Source organism: Blastomyces dermatitidis (assembly GCF_000003525.1).
Source record: "Blastomyces dermatitidis ER-3 genomic scaffold supercont1.3, whole genome shotgun sequence".
In the NCBI taxonomy this organism is placed as follows: domain Eukaryota; kingdom Fungi; phylum Ascomycota; class Eurotiomycetes; order Onygenales; family Ajellomycetaceae; genus Blastomyces; species Blastomyces dermatitidis.
In genome coordinates, this window is record NW_025544776.1 from 3,746,390 (window position 1) to 3,766,332 (window position 19,943).

General features: G+C 35.7%; 5 protein-coding genes across 8 annotated transcripts; 1 reads left to right on the forward strand and 4 right to left on the reverse strand.

Moving 5' to 3' along the window:
- Window positions 1-3,373: 3,373 nt before the first annotated feature.
- Window positions 3,374-3,550, reverse strand: BDCG_03103 (uncharacterized protein; the record flags this gene model as incomplete). The annotated part of the gene is made up of 1 exon (XM_045418699.1): window positions 3,374-3,550. One exon carries the CDS (start codon window positions 3,548-3,550, stop codon window positions 3,374-3,376), a length of 177 nt encoding a protein of 58 aa, XP_045275213.1.
- A 1,867-nt stretch (window positions 3,551-5,417) lies between these two features.
- BDCG_03104 lies at window positions 5,418-7,972 on the forward strand. 4 transcript variants are annotated; one of them, XM_045418703.1, is made up of 3 exons: window positions 5,418-5,805; window positions 5,865-6,659; window positions 6,809-7,248. In XM_045418703.1, exon 2 carries the CDS (start codon window positions 6,081-6,083, stop codon window positions 6,492-6,494), a length of 414 nt encoding a protein of 137 aa, XP_045280309.1. In that variant the 5' UTR covers window positions 5,418-5,805; window positions 5,865-6,080; the 3' UTR covers window positions 6,495-6,659; window positions 6,809-7,248. The 4 variants fall into 4 exon arrangements, with proteins under 4 accessions (XP_045280309.1, XP_045280307.1, XP_045275214.1 ...); XM_045418700.1 differs by having other exon boundaries at window positions 5,865-6,486; window positions 6,548-7,248; XM_045418702.1 differs by having other exon boundaries at window positions 5,865-7,248.
- BDCG_03105 (uncharacterized protein) lies at window positions 7,151-8,008 on the reverse strand (the record flags this gene model as incomplete). The annotated part of the gene is made up of 1 exon (XM_045418704.1): window positions 7,151-8,008. The coding sequence occupies one exon, from the start codon at window positions 8,006-8,008 to the stop codon at window positions 7,151-7,153; it is 858 nt and encodes a 285-aa protein (XP_045275215.1).
- Window positions 8,009-8,704: 696 nt separating this feature from the next.
- Window positions 8,705-9,049, reverse strand: BDCG_03106 (uncharacterized protein; the record flags this gene model as incomplete). The annotated part of the gene is made up of 1 exon (XM_045418705.1): window positions 8,705-9,049. The coding sequence occupies one exon, from the start codon at window positions 9,047-9,049 to the stop codon at window positions 8,705-8,707; it is 345 nt and encodes a 114-aa protein (XP_045275216.1).
- A 122-nt stretch (window positions 9,050-9,171) lies between these two features.
- On the reverse strand, window positions 9,172-9,381 carry BDCG_03107 (uncharacterized protein; the record flags this gene model as incomplete). Its single annotated transcript, XM_045418706.1, has 1 exon — window positions 9,172-9,381. One exon carries the CDS (start codon window positions 9,379-9,381, stop codon window positions 9,172-9,174), a length of 210 nt encoding a protein of 69 aa, XP_045275217.1.
- Window positions 9,382-19,943: the final 10,562 nt, after the last annotated feature.

A 19,943-nucleotide genomic window follows, 5' to 3' on the forward strand; every position in this document is an offset into this window, starting at 1 on the left:
CACACAGAGAGGTAGGCAAAATGACATTTGAATAAGAACATTGTCACTTCAGATACCTTGAGGGTGGTGAATACTGCCTGCATGTGATGAAGATGATCATTTAGTGAATGTGAGAAGATGATGATGTCATTGACATAGATCAAGATGAATTGCTACAAGAATTGTGCCAGTATCTCTTTCATACATTACTGGAAGAATCTGAATGAGATTGTCAATCTCATTGTAGTAACTGTAAAGTGTTCAAGCTCTCAGTGCAGTGTGATAAAGGTGATTTTGAAGTGATCAGAATCTTCTATGAGCTGTTGAAAGAAGTCTTGACAGATATTCATTGATGAGAACACTATGAAACTGCTCAATAACTGCAGAATATTCTGCTGTGTCAGTAAAGAATATGCATTTGAAAGCAATCATAGATTGATCTTCTGCAAGTTCACAATCACACACAGTTTCTCTTTATATCAGACCATGAATGTGGGAAAAGTGATAGAGTTCTTGGCCTCAAGAGAAACCCTCTCAATTCTCTCATTTCAAATAAGTGAGTTCAAGATTTGATCAGCTGCTTCTCAATCCCTCTGTGAGAGAGGATATAGTCACTGCTTCAGTCTGGAAAAATCATCTTCATTAATGAATTATAGCAGCATCTTCACATTGTCTGAAAATAATCTCAGATTAAGATCAAAAAGTTTGTGATGTTAATCAATGATCTTCTGAATTGTCTCATGATTACTCACTGCTCAGTGATCTGATATCTGTGCTTTGACTCACTCAGTGAGAGCATCTGCTGTGAGAATCTGAAGGGAATTATCATGATCTTCTGTGTCTGTCAATAGAAATAATTCTGTGTGTGAGATAGAAAACAGAGATGACTCCTCTATTGAATCATTATTGATAATATTGGCATTCACAGTGCAGATGGTGATTCTTTTTTACTTTTATAATGAGAGAGAGTTTCTACCTGCATGAATAGTGTCTCTGATGATCTTGGCATTTATAGCATATTTCTCATGAAATACAATACACTTGTCATGAACATTGATGATAGCTCTCACTGATGATAATATATCATTTGCTATAATCATATTGCACCTGAGATATCACACCAGGTGAAATTCACTCTTCAGATGGAAAAGAGCCTCATCATCTGCCTTTAGAGTGAGAGCTGTTGATATGAATAGGTTCAATTCATTTGTATCTGAATTAACTTCTCAAATGCATACACATCAGTCATGTGACAGAGCAGTCAGCTGATATCAGAGAAAGAATAAGCTTACTATCACTGTGTTAACAAGTGATATACCCGCGCCTGTATCAATGCAAACTGAGAGATCATCTCAGAGAGTATCAATGAAAATAGTAAGAAAGATGTAGAGTAAGTACTACAGTTCACTAATATATTCTTAATCACTTGTGAGGACATCACACACTGTGATAGCATATATGTCAGTGTTAAACATACTCAGATAATTGTCTGAGAGAGTATTCATGAATGAGGCAGGCCTCTCAGTGCCTGACTCATTGTCTATTTTTCTGACTTACTGTTGAAATCTAGACTGAGATCTAGTTATAATAGATCATCATTCTCTTCTCTGTCACTCTCTTATTCAACTTGATTCACTAGGTCCTCTTTTCTGAGGCAGTGATTGATGTAATGAGAGCTCTCACACACATAGCACCCTACTGCAGGCGCTGGTGGTTTGCCCTCTGCACGCCTAATTAACAGCCTGCTCACTGCAGGGATGCTTACAGAGAGAGTCATCACAGAGTCCGCAGCAGGCACAGATGACTTGATAGTTTTTATATATGACCTGGTCAAGGGGGTCTGATAAGAGTGACAGTTATTATTTTAATCAATTTATCTGAAGTCTCATATATATTCAGTGAATTGAGTTCTTTAATCAGTTTAAGTGTATTGAGCAGCTGACTTATTGTCTCTAATTCTTCTTTGAAAGTCATTCAGATGCTTAGTGAGAACAAGAGATGTGATCAGAGATAGATTCAACTTCAACTCTTTTCATAGAAGTCTCTTCATCATCACAGAGTCAGAGATTGAGGTGACTCACAGTAAGTTAATCTTTCACAAGATATACAGTGTCAATAGCAGCTTATCTGACTTCTCAAAGAAGAAACACAGTTCTTGAGCTTTCACTCAGACTTCTCTCTTCAATAGCTGAAATTCTCATCTCAGCTTGTCAATTGTGATGAGAAGAGAAGTACTCATATTCTTTCTCATTTCTGTAGACAGGCTGTTATGTCATTCTAATACCTGTCTCTTCAAGTATAATGAAAAGACTCAAAGTACTGCATTCTCTCTCTTCTGCATGATGATAAACTCTAGACAACTGATAAATGTCATTACATCTGCTTTCACTGAATTGAACAGTATAACATCACCTGCTCTCAGTTGTGTTGAATGCTCTTATTCATCATCTTCAGTGTAGTGAACTGCATCACTGATTCATCATGAGAATGAATGAGATCTATTGTCTAGTGAGAAGTCACTATAATCATAAGTGAGACAGGCCTCTCTCTTCAAGAGTACTGTGAGTGCTTACTCTCTGTGGACTTGATTCTCTTCTATGTCATAGATGAAGCATGAAATGTCTGTCTCTTATGTGAAATTAAATCTATCTCTCATCATGTTTGAGTGATGAGTTCTGTCTCTGAATGCATCTCACTCAGCATTATACAGCTCTCTTGGGATTGTGAATGTCTGCAGGGCCCTAGGAAGTGATTTGAAGCCTTCATCAAATAAGACATTCAGTTATCAAGAGAATTCAGTGAGAGAATCATGATCTTCAACTTGAGTCAGTTATTCCTGCTGCTGTTGATTTTCACACTGCTGCTCTTGTCTCTGAGTGATGAGCACTGCTTTCTTCATGCAGAAGTTGCTTCATGTCTCTGTCAGTCAGCTTCTTTCATCTATCAAACATTGAAGATTGTTCTGAAGCTTGTTGACATGCTTATCAATAAGAGTGATACACTTATTCAGCTGATTCTACTGCTGATTGAGCTGATGCTCATACTCATCTAGCTCACTTTCTCACTGAGTCAGCTGAGACTTCAGTTACTTCAACTTCTCAATTGTATCTAATACAGCAGCTTTGTCAGAAGGAACATGACTCTGGTCATTAAACTCAACATAGCTTGAAGCTATTGATCCCCTTTCTTTTGTATACTTTGTAACCTCTGTATAGAAAGTCTGTAGTCAAGAATCAATGACATTTTTTCATTCTGTGATAGGAACTGAGTCAAGGGTTGTCTTAACATCATTGTAACACCTGATGAACACTCTTATAAGAATGTTCTCTGTCTTAACATAGTTGTATGATGTGACTTGATTCTTGATACTATCATATTGTTCATTTGTGTTCTGTCAGATCTCTGTGATCATGACAGTGTGTTTCTCTGCTGTCATCTGCGAGTAGACGCGCCCAGCATCAGATCCCTGAGTGGGTTCACAGAAAGCTTGCTTCTCAGTGAACTTGTCCAGCCCAGTGGAGCGGAGCGGCTGGCAGGAGCCACTTCTAGTGAGACACCTGTCCTGCTCCATTGCAGTGTGTAATAGATGTGTATAGAGTGAGTCTATCACAACTGAACTGATTATCAGCTGCAGTGATGAAAAAAGGTAGAGTAGCTAATCAGACTGATCATCAGTTGACTGAACTTCATTGTCTGCAATTCAGATCAATCATCAGTATTGTATCTTCTTGAAGATGAAAAGAATGTAGAGAAATCAATCAGATCAATCATCAGTTGACTGAACTTTGTTGTCTGCAACTCAGATTAATCATCAGTGTTACATCTTTTGAAGATGAAGCAGAATCTAAGAGAACTGAGAATCTTGTTCTTAATGAGATATGCTATCAAATTGCAGCATATATCATCTGTAGTGTATGCTGATCATGTATCATACATGTAAAAAGGTAAATCTTGTCTTGTTCTTCAAGATGGAGATGGGCGGACGCCTCTATATATATATATATACATGCTTGTTTGTTTATTGTGATTGACTTTTATAGAAGGAAGGAGTGAAAGCCTCAGAAAGAAAGAGGCAGAAGTCATACAGAAGGAAGAGATGAAAGTCTCAGAAAGAAGTGAAAGTCTCAGAAAGGAAGAGGCAGAAGCCTCAGAAAGAGGCGGAAGCCTCAGAAAGAAAGAGGCAGAAGCCTCAGAAAGTAGCAAGAGTGAACGCCACAATTTTTAATTTTTTAAAAAGTAACACTTTTTGGTAACACTCAAATGAGATTTAAAGTCATTTAAAGCAATAAAAATAATTTAAATTGAGAAGTGAAAATCATGGTCTCATTTGAAAAATGTGATAAGAGTAGACAGTAAGTTTCACTGAGACAGTATGAGACTACTATCTAATGTTAGAACCGTGTAATGAGATCTGTTGAATTGGCAATGAGACTATCAAAAATTCTGGTTCTGATCAGTAGTCTCAGACACGGTCACACAGTCAGTCTAAGCAGGCTTGCAGTGCAGTATGAGATTTTAATAATAGTAAATTACTATATTAAAGCTTAAAAATAAGCAATGATGAATCTTATAAATGTGATAAATAATATCAATCAGAATGCATTGAATATTACTGTTAAAATATATGAAATATTAAAGTAATTCAAGAGATTCACTGATTATTAATAGAAGTGTGATGAGAAATCTGATAATAGTGATAATTCTCTTTCTATCTCTGTCACTGATACTGATACTGATGTTAATACTAATATCTCTGCTACTGCTACTGATCTTCTCTTCTCTTTCTTCTCTGATATTCTAACTCTAGTTAATTCTCTGACTATAAGCAGCTCTGAAACTCTCAACATTCTAGAATCAGCAAAATAATTCTCAGATTTATACAGAAGTTAATAATAATATAAATAAGTAAATACATAGCTTCTAATTTCTCTGAAATTCTCTCTCTTAAACAGTGAATAATTATTGATACTGACTCTTTACAAACTTCAACATCAATTTATAAGTTCTTCAAAATAAATGTTAATATGAATATGACAAGAAATGATGATAATAATATAAAGATAATTCAGAGAATCTGAGAGAAATTATAGAGAGATATGATAGATTTTCAATAGAGAATGATTCTGATAAATGAGACATTTTTTAGAATTAGTGATTATATAGATAGAAATCAGTGATATTGTCAATATAATGATGATTTTATTCTGTTCATAACTCATTTACAGTGATTTCATGGCTAATTCATCATTATATTAAGTTTTACAGTTCAGCAGCGGTGTCAGTGACTGGCACAGCAGAACAACCATAACCCGGTCGTATAATAAGCCTACGTTTTTCCGGTATGGATCGCTATGGCAACGCCACTGGGGCGGACGCTGCTCCACAACCTTACAGGTTCATTACTTCCTGTTACTTCCTGGTTCGGATAAGCAGCCAGCCTCTTTATCCTTTGGCTGAGTCATGTAGCTGACCGAATACACTTGCATCACCCGAAGGCAGCAGGTATCCGGGCAATTGTCAGAGTTGGAATCCTAACTTAAGGTTGAGGTTCCATACCGCCGATTGCCCCGCATTTCTGTAATCATTCCCGTTGTCTTCATTTGGAAAATGGACAAGTTGAAATCGCAGATGTATTCGCCTGAACTTCAAAGAAGTGTTTAACTGAGCGATCGATTCGCGAGTCAGGCCGAAAGCCATCCCGCAGGAAGCAGCAAGCTCACCCACCTGATAGGTTTGGGGCCGAAGTCGATTGATACGAAAATTAGAGCACAAAATCTTGCCCTAAAAGTTGGTCGTGTTAAGCGATCAAACATTGCAGCCCCCAAAGCACGCCCCCCCAAACAACTATAAGACACCTATCGAATCCTCACGCTAACATAGTCCAGAATTGTTGCAGAAATGGTCTCCCAATCAGTCCTAACGGCCGCTTGCATTGCTGTTGGTGACTTTCTCCTGCCTTCTCCCGCTTCATCGGATAAAGAAAACGCAAAGGAATGAATGCACTGATCGGCAATAGGCGACCGAAACAAGTGTGGTTTTACCCGTCAGCCACCCCTGTCAGACATTAGCACAAGAAAATCACAGCTTAGGTTCTGTTACGCATGGTCATGAACAAAAAGAGGGGTAAGGGCAAAAGGGGGGAGAGGGGAAGCTTGCCTTGTACTGTATGTGTGTCGCGCCACTGGCTATTAGGATATGAACTGGTGCCCCTGCATCTCAGAGTCCTTCTTTTTAGGTCACAAAAGAATTCGAAAAAACGCACAGGGGAAAAAAAAAAGCAAGAACGGGTCATTCAAGGAATATTGCAACTGGGTCAACATTGGACAGGTGGCAACGGCTGTTGGCAGCAACAAGATCCTGGGGGCCAAAAGCCAACTTCTTTGGTCTACCATGGCGTTGGAGACCCAGTCGAAAGGTACCTTCGCAAAGTAGCCTGGGAGGAACAAAGGTTCACGACGAATCGTTTACCATCCGAAAAAATAATGCTGGCTAGATCGGGAGGAGGGAGTAAGTGATAGCTTTAAGTGTGGGTTCCATTAGCTTCGACGGTTGATTGAAACGCGTGTAGCCGGTGAAGAAACGTTAGACAGTAGTGCTACGCTGCTGTGCCGCAATGGGCTGCCATTTGACATGATATTTAACAACAATTCTATCACCATGGTGATCCAATGAATATGAAGGTTAGTGATAATGTTGAGCCCGAGTCAAAAGTTTATCATACATAATGAATCCGTTAGTCATAACACTGAAAACATACAGCGCTCAAATATGCTGGATTGGGTTATCCAATAAAATACCCAAAAATAATAGAACTAACTCCGTACACCAGGGTATACAATGTTTCCTCCCGTTGGAAATTGACCACCTTAAAGCAAGTAACAAAAGAAATCGAACTGGATGTTTTGCCCTGGGTATAAACGAAAAAAAAGTGAAATGCAAAAATCTAAAGTTACAATAGGTCTAGAGACCGTAGTAAAATAAAATCTATATCCAACCCAACAGCGCCACAAGTAGGTCAAAGGTTCGCGGTTAATTGACGGAAAATCATATTGAATCTGCTGTCCCGATGACTCAAATGGCCGCGTAAAGTACGGTCTCATGACGAACAATGTCCAAAATATCAACAGTCTGAGCCAGCCAGATATAACCAGGAAGACAAGTAAAAATGCAATTATCCAAATAGATCCTCATCCGAAGGAACAAGTTCTTCTGTAACTGCTCTCTGCTTCTTGCGACTCTTCTTCGACTTAGTCGTCACTGTTGGTTGGACGGGGACCGGGGTATGATGTCGCTCGTTGACCGGCTCGAGTGGTGTCTTCTCCGGGTCTAAATAGATGCTGCCAGCAGAGCTCTGCTTCGCTGTGCTTGGCGTGTTTAAAAATGAAAGTGCTGGACTGGTTTGGAAGGGCTGCCTGTCGCCGGAGGAAACGAATGTGCTGCATGGGCTTCTGGACCCAACAGGCGTGTTTGATGATGATGCTGTGCGAGGTCGGCTATGATATGAAGGGTGACGTGGGATATCCGACATAACGGGGTCCACGAAACTGGCATCAGAGCTTATGGTTGAGATTTTGCTTCTGTGCTTTTCGCTGTCGTTCGAACTGGGTCCTGTAGGTGACAATTTTGATTTGCCTATCCCGGCCATTTCTTTGAAAAATTCCTCGCTGGCAGGCTTGTAAACGAAGCTAGGACCACCAGAGTTCCGCGCTGAGGGATTTGGCGTACTGCACTCCCTCTCGGTGCGAGTCAATGAAGGCTGGGGATTGGAACTCAGGGTATCCTTTTCGTCTTCGCGGTCACAAAGGCAGCATTTCACCCAGATATTGGATCCCTTTCCGTTGCTATCTTGTTCAGCACCCAGCAAGACTTGTTCCCCAGAAGCTGTCGAATTTACTGGCAGTTGGTTCCAGCCCCCCGCCATCGGTGCGGTAATATTAGGATCCCCAAATCGCTCATCAAGGACTCTTCGATTTCCATTCCGTCGGATTCTGCGCCTTTCCAGGTAGTCTTGGAGCCAGTTCAGAGGCATATTTAAAGAGACGTTCTGATTCTAAACCGCTAGAGCTAGGAAATAATCAAGCTGTTTGCCAAGCTAGGGGATGAGGAGAGTGTCCTGGATCCCAAAAATGCTGTGAGATGATGTTGATGATTGGTGGGGGAGAGGAAGCACTGATGATTATTATATCCTCCCCAAAATGCCGCGGTGTTCCGTTCTTCACAAGCCGAGCCCACGCCGTTCAAGTGGCAGAGCTGGAGGTATTAAAATACTGCATGGAGCGGTGAATCCACTGGTTGCCTTCGTATCTCCAAGAAGCACGATCTGCCTGGGAAAATATGGTACGCCAGGGCCACCACAAGGGTAAACTCCCGGTCCTGATCTTGTGAGGAATTGCAAACAAAGGATATTCAAGCCACAAGGACCATAGAACGATTTGAACAAAGACGAACGAGAAAAAGGAGAAAGTCGAGTCGAGCAGGTCGAGGTTTCACAACAGTTGAAAAGAAGATCATACAGGATTCCGATAAATCTGAACCCTCAACTCGTTTGTTGGCCATGGGGGGGCTTGCCCATATACATATCAAGTGCGGATGTCGAAAAAGAAAGGAAGTTAAGTCTCTTAGCCTCGATCTAATAAAAGTAAATATTACTAAAAAGAGGCGAGTCGAGCAAGAATACAGGTTAATTTACCAAATATAGAAAAAGTAGCCTGAAAATGCGAAAAGTCTATAACCACATCCTGGCAATGTTTAGAGGAATAGCCAAGGCACCTAGCCCGGGTGAGCCAGTTGTAATGTCTGGGGGCGGGGTCCGCGGACGAGACAACGGCACAGGAAATTGAGCAGCCGTCATGAGTCCTTTGACCGCGCGGGAACTTTGGACTGAATGCCATTCAATTCGTTTCTCAAATTCCCTCCAGTTGGTGACTGACCGCTGAGCTATCCAAACCCGAGCGGGATAACGCACAATATTCTGTTCGTAATCTTGTAATGGTATGATACTGAGGAGCAAATTACCTTTTTGGCGGTAGCCCGAATACATTCGGTAATTCAAATAGGCATCTGCACGCATTTTGTCCAAACACTTGATGTTGGAGGGCCAACAGATCCTTCAGTCGACAGGGAAGTCGGAAAGGTAGAAAGGGCGATCTCGACAGGGAGGCAGACAGACAGACAAGCATCCGGTAGCTGAGACTAGACGCGAGCGAGGCTTAACCGCATGTAGGGTGCATATGACAAGGGGCATATGATTTCTTCGTCAAGAGTGATCCCATCAGAATGGTTCATCACAACACTATTAATTGTCGTTAAAAGTCGAGGTCCATTCTTGCGCGGAGGCTGCTCTCTAACAAGGTATACGCGGGGGGCCAAAGTCAGGCTGGCCTCAACGCATGCAGCAGCCATTATGTACACCTCGCGGACGATGACTGGAAGAACACCAAAACCCAAGAATTGTTGGCAGCGAGAGCAGGCAGATGAGGATCAAGCCTGCGGCTGAAGAGGAGAGAGGCTGCAGGCAAGTATTCAACATATGTACGCCGAGGCCATTTAGGGTTTAGCGCATGAAATGAATCCAATAACAATTACATACCCCCGGCCCGGCCGCTTCTATCATGGCAATCTTCTCTCGGAGGATAACGGACCTCTTACTAACCATTACTTTACTACTGAGATAACGTGACTCATCACCAAACAAACTCATTCAACTCAACAAACTTCAAAAAGCACTCTATAGAGCTGTTAATTTTCAATCATAGCATAACAATGTAATAAGATATTAATATTATTTATGAAAGATTAAAACTATATGCAGAATATATTATATAAACATATATAATTAATTCAGAGAATAATTACTCAGCTTAATAATTTACTCAGAATATAAAACTTTTAATTTTAAAATAATTAAATTAAGTGTAGAAGATATCAGAGAAAAAATATTATTTAATTTCATTAGAAAGACTTGTATGTAATACTTATTACTGTTTTCAAAAAGTTGTATAAAGCTTTTACAGTGTTTTAAACTCACTATTAATTTTTTTATAAATTTTTTTAAAATTTCTATAAGTGTCTGCTTTTGTAAGAAATTTTATTTCTCATGAATTCTTTACCTTTATTTCTATCTCTTATATAATAAATAGAGTTAGCAGCTCTTGATTACTATCACGCCTCTGGCCGCGCCAAGGCCTCACTGCGGTTCCACACGGCTCATTGCTTTCATGCGGATGATTTCATCCATCCCGCAGACTGTCTGAACCGGTTTCCAATCACTCTATGACATCATTTAAATATATTATAGGAAGATCTGATTGATGAATATGAGAACTCTGCTTCTATACAAGGTCAGCAGATTACTCTTTCTTGATAATAAGAAATCACTGAGGTATCACTCCAGTTATTCTCATCTAAACCCTAATCTAATCCTAGACTTATAAATAAGTGAACTATCAAAAGAGAAAGAATATGAACAGCATTTGAAGAGAATTTCTATAATCAATATAAAAGACTCTATTCTGATTTATTCAGATGACTCAAAAAATAAGAACTTGAATAGATTAGATGCAGGCATTGCTTATACTGAAGATAATATCAATTTTATCTCAGATTTCTGAAATCTAGGCTCTGAATGTGAAGTCTTTGATGCTGAACTATTTGTAATAGTGAAAGCTTTCAAACTCATTGAAATAAAATGTCATAAAAGAGAAAATTATTTGAAAGAGATATGAATATTCTCTGATAGTCAAGCTGCTTTAAAAAGACTTAGAAATAGTCAGATTCATAATGATCAAATGAATCTTGAACTGATCTTAAACTCTGTTTTGAAAATTCAAAAGAGAAGAACATCAAAGCTGATAATTCATCTGCACTGAGTTCCTGCTCATATGAATATTCATGATAATGAATTGACTGATTCAGCTGTAAAAAAGAGTGCAGAATTAAGCAGATCTATTCAAAAAATTATGTTCTGATCTTTTATAAAGAGAAAAATAAAAGAATCTTATTTAGATAAGTAAAATGAAAGCTGGCAGAAATAAAAGAAGAGTATACATTATTCAAGATTTGAAATAAAACTCAAGTGAAAATCTTGTTCAATTAAATGTAAAAAGAAAATATTCTCATCTATAATACAGCTGAAACTAGAACATGACTATTTCAAATCTTATATACAAAGATTTGATGATAGATTTGACTCAATAGAATGCTCATTCTACAATATAAATGAGAATTCTGAGTATATTGTAATGCACTGTGCATTATATAATAGTCTCAGAGTCAGATTGAAAGAGAAGTATGATTTAAATCAATTAAATATGAGATTCTTATTCTTAACTGAGACAGGAATTAAATACTTAATAGACTTTCTATCAGAAACTCAAGCAGCTATAAGAAAATGACTAAATTCAGAATTATCTGAATATGAAGAGAAGGAAATCAATCAGATATAGTCTGTTAAAACAGCTATACACTCTCTTTTAATAATTTGTTTTATTATAGTCTCTCTTTACTTTATCTTTTTCTTTATCTTTTTCTTTCAATTTCTTTCTATCTATCTATTTAATGTGTCTATTTTTGAGACTGTGTTCTTTTTCTCTTTTCCTTTGTCATGATATTGTCAAATGATTTCAAAGTATCAAAAGATGTTAAAACACTGCAATTTGTAAACAGTTTTTGTATTCTGAGCTGGAATTTTCTGATTTTGCATATCTGAAATTGATGAATGTATAATAGTTAACTTTACAGACATAGGAAAAACCCTGAGAACTAAAAGTTCTCAGGTAGATGTCATAGTCTCTGACTGCATACATCTATAATTGAAGAATAATAATAATAATAATAAGATAATGTTGCTATGCAACACTGTAGCTGTTTCTGTATATCTCTGAAAGCTGTTAATATTTTCTTTATCTCTTTATATTTAGTAAGTCAGTAATATATTTCAATGCACTCTCTCTTCTATCATTATCATCATTATCATTATTATCATTATTATTATATTATTTCTGGCCGTCTCTTCTGTCTTCACTCTTCTTCAACACTCACTGAAATCAATCATGTCATCTCTCTTCAAATATTCTGCGGTCCTGCAGATCATCAAGGCGCGTGAGTGCTGTTACAGATTGAAGAGAGAGAAGAAGAAGACATTCAAGTAAGAGAAGACAGATTGCAAGACATGTTATGATATCTTGAAGAGGCTCTGTAAGAGAGTAGAATAATAATGATTTTAAGTAATACTTCTGATAGATTTAGACTGAACTAAGTATAGAAATAATGCAGATAGCATTATCTATGAGAGATTGAAGAAGAAGACAGTGAAGAGTCTCATGCAGTAGTGATGAAATCAGAAGAAGTTCTGAGAATGATTTGAGTTCAAGATAAAGAGAGAAAGAGAGAAGAAGAGTGTTACTATAAATAAGTGATAATAGAAGAAGATTAAGAGAGTGTTGAAGTGAGAGACAAAGAAGTCAAAACTGATAAGTTTTTTATTTATTAAGAGATAATGATTTTTGATAATACTTCTATTCTCTAATTGATTAGCAGGAGCTGACAGAGAAGAAGAGAATTGAGACCTTGTTCAGGTCTCAAATGCACTTCATAATTTAGAATATTAAGAATACAGTTCTACTCTCTAAGCATGTCAATCTGCTTGCTGCTGAGATGAAACCTGAGACAGCAGATCAGAAAATGTGAGATTTTGAGACACAGATTGACCTGGCTGAGAAGAAGCAGTGAGAACCCTTCTCTGAGAAGGCAGTGAAGAGAGATTTTAAGGTGATTATTATCTCAGATGAGAAGAAGAAGAAGAAGAAGAATAAGAAGTGAATTATAAAGAATGATAAGAAGAATGAGAAAGAGAAGAAGTAGATTTTTTTCTTTTTATATTAGTTAGTTGTAAGTTTAAGTTTTTAATTATTAATAATTAAAATTGATTTTAAGTTTTCAAAAATTATTGTACAAGTTGTAATCAAGTCAGGAATGATATATATATATATATATATTTAACTATCATGATTCACAAATCACTATAATATATAAGTATCAACATTTTTTCAACATTAATATTCACAATATTAATATATTTTTAATGATATTATCTGATAATATAATTTAATAACACTCTCTTTCATAATATTAATATATTTCAAGAAATATGACAGAGATTAATCAAGATTATTTATTTACTTTTATACATCAATGATATTCAATCTGAGTTAGTATTAAAATTATAACTAAGCTAAGAAACAAGATTATTTTCTCTTATATTAATTCTTCTTACACACATCAGTGATCAGTTATTGAAAATAAATTATTATCTTTCTTAAATTATTATCATATCTTCTGAATTCACTTCTTTCACTTCTTTTACTTCTATTGAAGATTCATAAACATTTCAAGAAATCACTGTGAATTACAAAGTCTATATTATTTACAATTCAACACAGAATGCTCTCTTTCAATTATAATGAATAATTACTTCATTCTTCATATCTGATTTCAGGTCATGAAATTTATGAAAAACTCAACACAAACACTGAGATGAACTATGAAATAATTATTAATAGATTATATTGCAGATTACTGAAGAGTCATCTCTCTACTGCAATTACTGCAACTTCATTCAGAAATATTTATCATGAACTGATTATAGCTCTGAAGAAATTTTCTGACATCTGAAGTCATCAGAATGCAGATAATAAAAGAAAAATAATCAGAAAATTACTACTGAGCTGATAAGTTACTCTACTAAATAATAATTTTTAATAATACTAACTTTCTAATTTGAAGAAAATTATGTAAAAATAATCATATATCAGTACTCTGATTTTATAACTCTTATCTGATAACTTCTGTGAATAATTACTTTATATATATATATCTCTGAATCTTTCTCTTCAATCAATTGAAAACTCTGAATTCTGAATACTTCTTCAAATACTTAATTCAAATCTTCATATTTCACATCAATTCTGTCTTTGATTTAATCTTGAGACACACTACACAGTTAATATACAATATCTAGAATCAGAGTTGAAGAATCATTGAAGAGTGTCTCTTACAGTGAATATATAAACTAGTACAAATGATCTTACATTTATGAGAGTTATATGTTATTACATTGATGAGAACTGAACTTATCAAGAGACATTAATTGAATTTGAATCATTAATCAGTAGTTATACTAAGAATTATATGATAGAGATATTAATGACTGTGATTAAAAATAACTATTGAGATATTAGTCTCAGTCTTCTTAGAATTACAACTAATAATGCTGCAAATAACTACACTATGATGAAGAGCTTGAAGTAAAAATTGACTTTGTATTTCTGAAATGATAAACAAGGTCATATTCTTCACATTACTCATATGATTCAACTTGTGATATAAACACTGATAAAGAATCTTAACATTGAGATGAAGAATAATGAGATGACTGATTCTTGAGATAAGAATAAGATGAAAGTAATTACTCAAGTAACTTTTACATTCACTTTGTAAAAGATAATGTTTTTTGATAACACTTTTTAATATTGCTTTTTGATAATGCTTTTTGATAATGTTACTGTTAATTTTGAATAGATTGACTAATAATTTAAATATCACAGATTTGAAACATTGCTAATGCAATTTGTATCTCCTCTAAATAATAACAATGATTTCATAATATTCAATAAATAAATAAATCAGTCACATCACTGACTATGATACAGAATATTAGAATATGATGAAGTTTAATATATAAGATAACTGTTCAGACTCTTTGATTGTGTCAGATAATTGATCATTGAGTGTAACACTCTGATTGAGAAAAGATTCAGATATTAAAACTTTCTGATATAAAGTGAACTCAGTTGAAATATGTGATTAATTTACTGTTTCAGTTTTATAAGATAATAAAAACAGTTTCAATCACTTGTATATCATTACTGCAGTCAGCCTGATAAGTGTATAACAGTTTATTTACTTATCTTAAGAAGCAGTTGAATTACTCAAAAAGAAATTCAGTCTGAGATGATACTATAGTACAGGCTATTATTACTGTAAGAGATAAACTGTAAGAAATCTCACTCCTCGCGGATTCTTTACCCCTATTCCTATCTCTCGCGTAATCAATAGGGCTAGCGGCCCTAGGCTACACACAACTATATAGACTGAAGTTTGCGAATACTATTCACAACTCAGCTTGAATGCTATTATACATTTGACCTCTACATTTATCTTTCTATCATGAACACTTCTAGTAGTTAACAGTACATATCACATCAAGCTGCAAACACCTGAATAATCATCTGTGAGCACTTATTCTTACATTTCAAGCTCAGTCAGTCAGCAACTGTCTGTTATAACTGAAAGAACTAGAAACTCACATACTTCAACCTCTGTAAACTCTACTGCAGGCACTTAGAAGCAGTCATCTGAATCATGAATAATTTTTATGAAAGAAGTCTCAGAGAACTTATCAATTACTCATAGAACATCATTCTCTGCATCTGTGATAGAAGAATTCTTCAAACTCATGAATAAATTAATCTCAGTGAAGAACATTCTTGAGCATCTTCTACAGAATCAAGCTATTTTTCTACAAGAAATACTTACTGTCTGCAAACACTCTTGAACCAAGTCTCTAGATATGATCTTCAGAGACATCTGTGAACTGAAAAGAAACTTTCTCAAGCTATGATCACTTAAGATCATCTATCAAATCACAATCTATAAAAGCTTTTACAAGTTTGTATTTGAAATTGACTTACAAGCCCAGCTGTGTGACATGAAAGATGAAGAAGCTGTTATCTATGCAATAACAGACCTCTATTACACTGAAGTCAAGAACTGGCTGAATCATCTAGAGAATGATTATAAGAGATCTCAATGATCTATTCTCAAGACCTATCTAGAGAATAAGTTGAGAGACTTTACAAGTCAGACAGAGAACACCTGAGCTGTAATCATCAATATTAGAAAAAGAGGTGAGAAATCTGATGAAGACTACTCACAGTGCTTTATAAAATTATGATATGAATTAAGACCTGTGAAAACAGAACTCTGAAATAAGATCTGAATAATGATGTTCATGAAGAGACTGAATAAAAATATACAGAACAAGCTTATTGAGTAAGACTCTAAGCTCTTGACTCTGAAGAAACTGATAACTCTCATTCATTGCTTACAGATCACTGTGAGAGTCACAGACCTGTGAAGAGTGAATCATTGACCAGTCTCATAAGAATCAGAACAACAGAGAATAGATTTGTCAGAAAAAGATGATAAGACACAGAGAGATTTATATCTGACTACTAAGCAGAGAGAGAGAGCTTCACAAGCTTCTGTGAACAGAGTGTATAATAGAGAGATCAAGAAAAAGAAACTCTGCTTTATCTGTTCTAAATCAGAACATCTTTGTGCAAACTGTTTAAATAAATCAAAATAAAATTTTAAGAAGTTGTAGACAGAGTCAGCAACAGCCTTCTTAAGAGTCTTAAAGCTGACACCTGAATCTGTTACTCTCTCAATGAAAATACTTGCTTATGAGAAGAGATCACACTGTGATACTGCTGCCCTGCAAGCATGAGAAGTATTGATGAACTCAGAATTTCAGGTCACTATAATGTCTCTAAAGCTCACAGAGTGAATGAGCTGAAAGATGAAGACTGAGAATCTGCTCTTGTAATAAGTAGAGTATGAGAACTCAGATCTGAGAGCTGAGAGACTTGTAAGAATCATCTTTGAATTACAAGATCTCTCTGAAATCTGAAGAAGATTTGTGAAAACTGTGATTATCACAGACATCACAGATGATATGTATTTGAGACTTGTATGACTTCAAAGACACAATCTGTACATAGCTGTTTACAAGTCAGGTTTATACTTCTGATCAGTGTTGACAGACTCACTTATAGAGATAGAAACAGTTAATGCTGCAGAGTTAATTAGAGAAGACAAGCTCATCTATATAATAACTTTGTGAGTGTCTGAGAATCTCACAGTTATGAAAACTGAGCTTCAGATATCAGAGAAATATCAAGATCTCACAGAGATATTCAGCTCAGTTAAGATAGCTGAGCTTTCTTCTCATCATGAGAAGAATCTGACAATAGATTTAGTAGAAGAGCAGAAACCCTTCTGAGAACTAATCTATAAGCTCTCTCATTATGAGACAGAGGCCTTGCAGACCTATATGAAGAAGAATCTGAAGAATGACTTTATTCAATCTTCATAGGCCTCCGCGGGAGCCTCTGTGATGTTTATAAAGAAGAAGAATGAAGATCTCAGATTATGTGTAGACTACTGTGACCTGAACTTCAAGATAATAAAGAGCTGCTACTCTCTGTCTCTGATTGAGAATGTGATCAATCATCTCATGAGAGCTGTCATATTCACACAACTGAATGTGATCAATGTATATACACAGCTATGAATACAGTCTGAGAATGAATAAAAGACTGTCTTTAGAACTGCACTGAAATTATTTAAATACCTAGTGATGTCTTTTAATCTGACTAATATCTCTGCAGTATTTCAGTCTTTTATCAATAAAACACTTCATGTATATCTGAATATCTTCATGATAATATATCTGAATAATGTGATGATGTACTTCATGAAGAAGAAAGAACACACTGAGCATGTATAAAGCATATTGAAGACCTTAGATGAGACAGAACTGTATATTAAGCTTACAAAGTACAACTTCAGTGCTCACTGAATTAATTTCCTAGAATATGTAATCACTGCAGATGATATTCAGATGAAATCTTCACAGATTGAGACTATTCTATTATGATCAGAGTCAACTAGTATTCATGAGATTCAGATCTTTCTGAGCTTTGTGAATTTCTATAGATAGTTTATCTTTGTATTTGTAAGAATCTTCTTAACTCTTACAGACATGCTGAAGAGTGAAAATAAGAAGAAGTCATTCTGTGAACAGAGAATGAAAAGATTATTGAGAAGAAAGAACTGTAAGAACTTTCTTATCTCAGAAGCTTATAAGGCCTTTATAAGATTGAAATAGATATTCACAAACATAGTGATACTGTTTCACTTTGATCTCTTACTCTTAATCAGATTAAAGACAGATGTCTTCTTCTTTACAATTTCAGAAATAGTCTTGTAACTACAGTCAAATGAGAACTGAATTTCAGTGGCCTTTTTCTCATAGAAGATGCAACCTGTGAAGATCAACTATGACATTTATAATCAGAAGCTTCTCATAATAGTGAAATTCTTTCATCACTGATGTCACTACTTTGAGAATCTTATGACAGTGATTACTGTTAGAACTGATCATGACAGCTTATAACAGTTTACTTCAATCAAGAAACTCTCACAGTGACAGATTTGCTGAACTTAGAGACTGAGTGAGTTCTGATTCAAGATAGAACATATCAAGAAAACTAAGAACTCAGTGAATGAATTCTCTCACAGATCAGACTATGTTAAGAAGACCAGAGTGACAGATACAGAGAGACTAGAGAAGACAGAAAAGCTTCACAGAATGCTCAGACTGAGTGTTGTGAAGAGATTGACTGAAGAGTCTTTCAATTCTCTGTAAGAGAAGAGAGAAGAGAGAGAAAAGAAGCCTGCATAACTACTCTCTGTAATACTGAGAGTTAACACTCTGAGAATCTCTGTGAGAATTCTTGAAGAGAGTATCTATAACCTGAAGAGTTTGCAGGCTTTGAGAAGCACTGTAGAAGACCTGATATAAGAAGAAACAGAGCATAAGTCTTTATAAGATCTTCTATTCAGATTGTCTGAACTGCAACTGAAGAATGAATATACTCAGTATATTCAGAAACTACTCACAGCAGAGATCAACTCTGCAGAAATAAAGAATTGAAGAAACTTAAATAATCTCTTGTAAAAAGAGAGCTGGATTTATATACCTGTAAATGAGTTTCTATATATAGAACTTATCAAAAGATATCATGACTCTTCTCTAGTGAGTCATTTTGCAGACACTAGAACTTATGAGTTACTTATAAGAAAATACTTCTGACTGAAGATGTGAGAACTTGTGAAGAAGATAGTGAATTCTTGTACTGTTTATCAGAGTTCACAAGTAGTGTGATTCAGATTATATGAAGAACTTACTTCTCTACTCATTCTGTAAGAACCTTGAAAACAGCTAGGAATGAATGCTCTTGTGAGCCTCTCTGAAAGCAAGAACATATATGATACCTGCTTTGACAGTGTGCTGGTGATAGTGAATCACTTTACTAAGATAACACACTTTATACTCACCTGCAAGAACTTGAAGTCAAAGAATTTAACTCATATCTTTATCTGCAATGTGATTCAGTTGCATGAATTGTCTGTGAACATTGTCTCAGATAGAGAATTAATCTTTATAGAAGAGTTCTGATCTGATCTGATAACTATACTGAAGATCTTGTGAAATCTAAGCATGACTTTTCATCAACAGACAGATGATCAGACAGAACATCTGATAAGTATATTAAAACAGTATCTGTGATGCTTTGTCAATTATAATTAGAATGACTGAGTGCATTAATTATCACTCACAGAGTTTGTATACAACAACTTAAAGCATGTTAGCACAGATAAAACCTTCTTTGAGATGCTCACTGAGACTCATTCACAGATGATCTTGATGAACCCGCAAGAGTATACTATAGAGTGTGGTAATGCTCATGAACAGACTGAGAGAATTCAGGAGATTCAGAAGAAAGTCTGTGAATTCTTGAGAAAGACTCAAGAGTATCAGAAGAGATACTATGACTTCAAGTATATTATAAAGAGTTTTAAGAAAGATGATAGAGTCTGCCTGAGTCTAGAAAACATCATTATATAAAGATCTAGTAAGAAGCTGAATCTCTTATGAACAGAGTCTTACAAGATTATGAAGAAAGTTAACTCACAGTTCTACAGATTAAAACTGTTATCTGAGTTATAAATGTATAATATTTTTCATATCTCTTTGCTCTGTGAATATAAGAAATTCT